Raw genomic sequence first — 6112 nt, 5'->3', positions numbered from 1 at the left:
CGTGTTGCTTCAGATGTCATGTCGTTCATTTTACAGCGATTATTGTATTAAACGACTACATTCAGTCGCTAAAAACTTTTCAGCTGTCTTCCCAAAGTTTACCTTGGGGTTTCCTGAGGGGAGTGACCGGTCGGCTGGCGATTATTGAGCCGTGTGTGGGAGGAGCTAGTGAGCTTTCTCCGCCTTTATGTGGGAATGAACATTTACTATGGGCTTTTGCTTTAGTTTAGACCAGCAAAGATGTTTAACTTTTAGCAGGCAAATGATTCATGTTGTATAGTGCATAAAATTCAGCGTGTCCTATAATGGCATGTGAATGTTGCCATATTAGTTAATACATAGGCTACAGTATTTGCATATGTAATGATGCTTGCTTACGTTGCAAAACCATTAGAATTTTTTTTAAATCACAGATGTACAGATTCATTTGTACATTACATTTTATTTTTACCTCAGTGAAACATTTAGGCATACTTATAAACTTAAAATTATATTTTTGTTAAACACGTTTTTTTTTTTACGCACGAAAAAAAAAAGCTTAATTGAGATTGACCAATAATAATTGGCAACCCTTCTTTAGACCACCTACTGAAAACCCCTGGACTCCAAAACGTATAGCCGTAGGCAAAGAATGGCAGCAAGTTTTAGAGAGGCTAAAACACGTTCAATAAAATAAAGATTTTTACTGAGTGCTGAAAAATCAATGACCCAGCATCACACAATAATCTTGAAGTGGAGGAGCACCAACTCTGACACCTTGTTGAAAAAAAGAAAATCTTAGAAGAAAAATGAAAAAGAGAAAACAAATGTCAGTAAGAAAGTTTTCAGATTATTGAAAGTTCAAAGTTCAAGTTGATTTGTATAGCGCTTTTCACTATACAAATCGTTGCAAAGCAACTTTACAGCAAATTAAGTTTCTACAATATTTAGTGGTAGCTTATCAGTGGTGACTGTCAGTTAATAAACATGGCAGAAATGTACGGAAAAATCTATTAAAGACAATCAAACAGAAGATGAACACTATTAACAGCAATTATTATATGATGCAATCAAACTTATAGCAAAATGTGGTAGCTCTGTAAGTTGTTTCAGGGTTGGCATCATCTGAGGTCCTCTGAGGGGTTGGCATCATCTCAAAGTTCATGTGTCACGTATTATATTAAGTATGTTTATGATTTATTACCACATTTACAGATTTGATTTTTAATCTTAATGTTTCTTTTTTAAATTATGATTTTTGAAGACTGAAATTATTAGATTAATCAATTCCTATTTTATTATATTGATAGTCTTTCAGTGAAAAAATTGTTTTGTGAAAGATTAAAAAGTGTGATAGCATGATTATTGAAAAAAAAAATTAAAAACAGGAGAAAATGAACGTGTCATATATGTGTGTATAGAAATACTTCAGTCAGCATTGCCCAAAAGGGTAGCCTAAATCTCTGACGCTGCCTAAAACCCCTCATGTTTCCAGACGGCGCCTCTTAATGAAGCTGAGGGGGCTCTGTGGACACAGCACACTGCTGGAGTGAGAGCTTGTGTTCATTGGCCGTAGGATTTCTCATGGGAGATGGAGAAGATGTGTGACTGGCAGAGGTTGCCAGAGACTGCTCTCCTCGTCGCACACAAGCCGCGTATTATCAAGGGCCACTGCAAACAACGACCCCTTCAGCATCTGCCATGCTCAACTTAGCACAGACACCGCAGGGCTTACTGCCCTCGTTCACGAGAGAGCCATGCAAACCGTGATTTTCAGTCAAATGTGCTTAGAAAGTGGTACAGATTGATTGCATATTATTTAAGAATTGAACAAGTAATAAAAAAAAATCTTATGAAACAAAGAGAGGAACATTATTAATTTTCACCAGCCAATTATGAGCATTAAGTAACATTTTTGCTAAAAATTATGACATTATTAGATACCAAGTCATAATTATAACATAAGTCAAAGTTAGGAGATAAAACATCATAATTATGGAATAAAAAGGGTAAAAAAAATTAACAAAAACTAATTATGATAATAGTAATTGTGAGTCAACATTCTGAGATAGAAAGTCATAATTAAAATTAAGTGTCAAAATTATAACAAAATTAGATGACAAATTCAACGGTATGAGATAAAACATCAAAATGATGAGTCATAAATTACATAAAAATGAAATTATGAGTAAACATTATGAGATAGAATGTCATAGTTATGACAAATTAAGAGAGAATACAAGTATGACGAGTAAAAATTCTGAGATAAAATATTATGAGACAGAGTCATAATTATGACAGACACATTTATAGCCTATTAAATTATATTAATATTGAAATTATGAATCAAAATAAGTCAAAATTATGACAAAAACTTTTGAGTCAAATTTATAATAGAAAGTCAAAATTATGAGATACAAAAATTGTCAACTTGTCAATCTCTAAATTTCAACATTTTATGTAATAATTGTGATTTACCAAAGCATTTATTTATTTATTTATTTTAAATAAGCTTCCTTATTTACAGGATATATATGATTTTGTAATTAACCTCTTCAAACTTTGGGGCAGATGGATATGCCAAATAAAAGGTGAAGTATTTATCCCAAACTAAAACCTCACAATACTGAAAATCACCAACAATGAATAAAGCTTGTGGTCTTAAAGGTCTGTGGTCTACATTCATACATTATGTAATGTGGCTTCCAAAATGATTCTGGTCTGATTCAGCCTCTCAGCAGTGGTAAACATCGCCGCCCGGTGCGAAAAACACCCCACTGCAAGGTTTCGTCCACTTAGTTAAAGACCCCAATTTTAGCCATTGAGCAAATAAAAATGTTCTGTAATTTCCTATTATTAACAGGTGGCTGGTTAAATAAAACTTCAGTCATTACTTTACAAAAACAGCTTTCCTTTTGAGAACAATCTATATGCTGGTGGTTTATTTTAGATGAGGTTATAATGCCTTTTCCATGCTTTTTCAATCAGTTGAAATGTTCTTGTTAAATTATTATATAAAACTTCAATCCTCCTCTGCATTAAAATAAATCTAACTTTTTTTTCACAGATTACACAAGCAGCCAGTCAAGAAATATTTATCTGTATTTATACCAGCCGTGTTCTCACATAAGATATCCCAGATGTTTCATTTTTTTGTCTAATACAGACTCTCTTCTACAATCATCACGCACAGAGAGAAACAAGTGCAATGAGACCTCTTATGTCTACTCTTCGAGAGGATTCTTAAATGTCTCGATCATTTTATCATATATCTCTAAATTTAGCTGAACACACACGCAGATATGAATCACACAGACAGAAAATGACTAAGAATCAAAAGACTTGATTGCTATAAGCGCAGAGGGCTGCATGTCTGCATGGAAAATAATGGATCACTTCAACTTGTCAAACAAAATGTCCTGACAAATGAGCACTTTGATTAAAATCAGTTTATTTCAACAGATGTAAAATAGATTAAACCCAGTGCATGTTGTTCATGAAGTATTAAACAAGTTATTTTTGGCTACAGCTTGATATTTGTAATAAATATGAATTTTTTTCATAAATAATAAAAAGTTACACGACACTGATTAATTTCATTCAAGTTTGAAGTTCCCTCACATAAAATAGTGTCACAGCAAAATATTTTGTCATCACACATTTTGTGTCCCTGATTCTCCAGTGAAAGCAGTCTTTATGAGAGCTCATTTGCATACCGGAGCTTGTGCTTCAATCAGAACATAGAATGCAAATGAGAACCCAGGCAGCTTGAGGCGTTCTCCAGGCGGCAGCTCACGTCCCTTCAGCGGAGGAAGTGTTCGGTCATCCACCATCCTCAGCACTTGTCCATTCAATTTGACTGACCTACAAAACGGACAAAAAGTTGGATTTAACAGTCTCAAGGTTGTTACTACAATAGTCGAAGCATAATTTGTCGCATGGCTTCCATTTTAGATTAAAATTTATAGAAAAGTTGACTATTCTGTGTAGTCTTTCTAATAATATGAGGCAATAAATGTATAGTAAAGTGTAGTGTAACATGATTGCGTTGTACAGTCCAAACATTGTGAGATCATGAGACATTACCTGGAATAAAGACTCTGTTCGCCAGTCTCAGCTGACTGTAGCACAAATGCTTCAATGGTGCTATTGGCTGTGTGTGCAGGCAGACTAATCGTGACTTCATTTTTGTTTAGATTTAAGGCAAATAAGGTCACAGCACCTGGTCTATAATGTGTGCTGAAAAAGAAAAAGACACCATATGTAAAAAATCGTAACCTTTCAAAAGTTAACTTCTTTAGAAAATAAATCACTGTGAACGAGAATACAAGTACCTTTTTCTGTTAGTGCAGTGAAGGTAAAGCCGTATTGGTTTCTTTGGTCCTGAATTCATAAGAACTTCTGCTTTTAAGACCTCTGGACCAACAAGCTTTTTGTATAGCAATGATAGCCAGTAATCCTGCCATAATACAAAATTTAATGTAAAGAAAGAAAAGAACTAGGCTAATTGACTGGGTCCACATTCTTAGACCGATACAGAAGTTATGTAACAAAGATCAACACATAAAAAAACACTTACTGGAAGAGGATCTAGGTTATCATCCACTAAATGGTACGTGCCAGAACCAATTAACACTTGTCTGATGACGACATCTAAACCAAGCTTGGCAGCAAGCCCCAGTTTGTCCAGCCACCTTCAATAAACAAGACAGATAGAAATATCTTTAATAAACAATGAATATTGTTTTAATAAATATTTTTTAATATACATCACATTTAACAAGAAATTAATACTTTTATTTAGAAAGGATGCATTACATTGATCAAAGGTGAATGTAAAGACATTTATATCTTCAGTTCATATAAATTCAAAGAATCCCGAAAGGATTTTCTACAAAAATATTAAGCAGCACAACTGTTTTCAACAGCAGCAAATCAGCATATTAGAAAGACTTCTGAAGGATCACGCGATACTGCAGACTGGAGTAATGGCTGCTAAAAATCCAGCTTCTCATCACAGGAATAAATTACATTTTAAAATATATTAAAAGAGAAAACAGTCATTTTAAATTGTAATACTATTTCAATATTACTTTAAAAAAAAAAAAATTTAAATAAATAAATGCAGCCTTGGTGAGCATAAGAGACTTCTTTCCAAGAAAAAATAAAAATAAAATACTAACCCCAAATTTTTTATATATATAAAAACTGTTGAATTCACATTAAATTAAAATTAGGCTACTTAAATATAAAACCATTTTATTTTTTTAATTAGAACAATTAGAATAATTATGGAAACCTGTGTATCAATAATTGCCATTTCTTTCATTTATGTTTCTATAAGCACACTGGCTGTTTTAATTTACTTACAATCTTTTATCTGTAATTTTTTTGACTTACATGAAACCAGCTACAAATGTGTCAGAGAGTCCAACAGCACCTCCACCATATGCCGAGCTCGTCTCTCCTAGCCAAACCTTCTTCCCCGGAGAAACAGATTCAACAATCTGAAGGCAGTATGTTTATCAGTTAATTTCAGTCATTATCTGACATTTCTCACTGCTGAATGTGAGAAATTTGAATGCCACAAAAGACATCCCGTTTTAATATATTGTGCAGGATAACTCTGGTACCTCGAGGACCTCGTTAATTTTTGTTGCGAGAGTATCCAGCACTTCAGGGTCAAGGAAATCCTCTAAAGACGTGTCTCGGCCATTCACATAATAGCTGTTAAGAAGAAAAAAGAACAAGTTCAATACAAAGACTCAGAAAAAGCAAATCTAATTTATTTCTGATTTTAGTGAAAGGAAGTAAATCATAACTTACTGATGCCAGGTGCATGCAGTAATGGCCTTTGCTCCAGTCTCCAAAAACCTATAAAAGTCAATGTTCAACCATGTCACGCTTCTTCGTAGGGCTGTGCAAAAAATCGAATGCGATTTTCATGTGAATCTCGTCAGTAAAGCCGCTTCTCCAGCACGTGCTTTCAGATGGAGCAGCATTTACTACACAGAGCTGTAGTTCACTGACAAGCTACACAAAATCGTGTTCAAAATCGCAGGCGATTCATTGCCGATTATGAACGCGATTTTGTGTAGCTTGTCAGTGAACTACAGCTCTGTGTAGTAAATGC

The 6112-nt window shown here is 34.0% G+C and overlaps 1 protein-coding gene across 5 annotated transcripts in view; it reads right to left on the bottom strand.

Annotated features, from left to right (window-relative positions):
- Positions 1 to 3422: 3422 nt before the first annotated feature.
- Positions 3423 to 6112, bottom strand: part of LOC107589237 (heparanase) — a 10004-nt gene continuing 7314 nt past the window's right edge. For 2 of the 5 annotated variants that reach the window (XM_016277615.1, XM_016277614.1), the window contains 7 exons: positions 5806 to 5853; positions 5613 to 5706; positions 5380 to 5486; positions 4559 to 4673; positions 4314 to 4438; positions 4066 to 4218; positions 3423 to 3843 (listed from right to left, as the gene is read on the bottom strand). In XM_016277615.1, the coding sequence (XP_016133101.1) occupies positions 3684 to 3843; positions 4066 to 4218; positions 4314 to 4438; positions 4559 to 4673; positions 5380 to 5486; positions 5613 to 5706; positions 5806 to 5853 (802 nt within the window). In that variant the 3' untranslated portion in view covers positions 3423 to 3683. The remainder of the gene's footprint in view (positions 3844 to 4065; positions 4219 to 4313; positions 4439 to 4558; positions 4674 to 5379; positions 5487 to 5612; positions 5707 to 5805; positions 5854 to 6112) is intronic. The other 3 variants (XM_016277613.1, XM_016277611.1, XM_016277616.1) reach the window with 3 other exon arrangements.

The sequence above is a fragment of the Sinocyclocheilus grahami genome, unplaced genomic scaffold (genome assembly GCF_001515645.1).
Source record: "Sinocyclocheilus grahami isolate Dianchi unplaced genomic scaffold, SAMN03320097.WGS_v1.1 scaffold114.1, whole genome shotgun sequence".
Lineage (NCBI taxonomy): Eukaryota > Metazoa > Chordata > Actinopteri > Cypriniformes > Cyprinidae > Sinocyclocheilus > Sinocyclocheilus grahami.
This window is presented reverse-complemented; position numbering and strand designations above follow the sequence as displayed.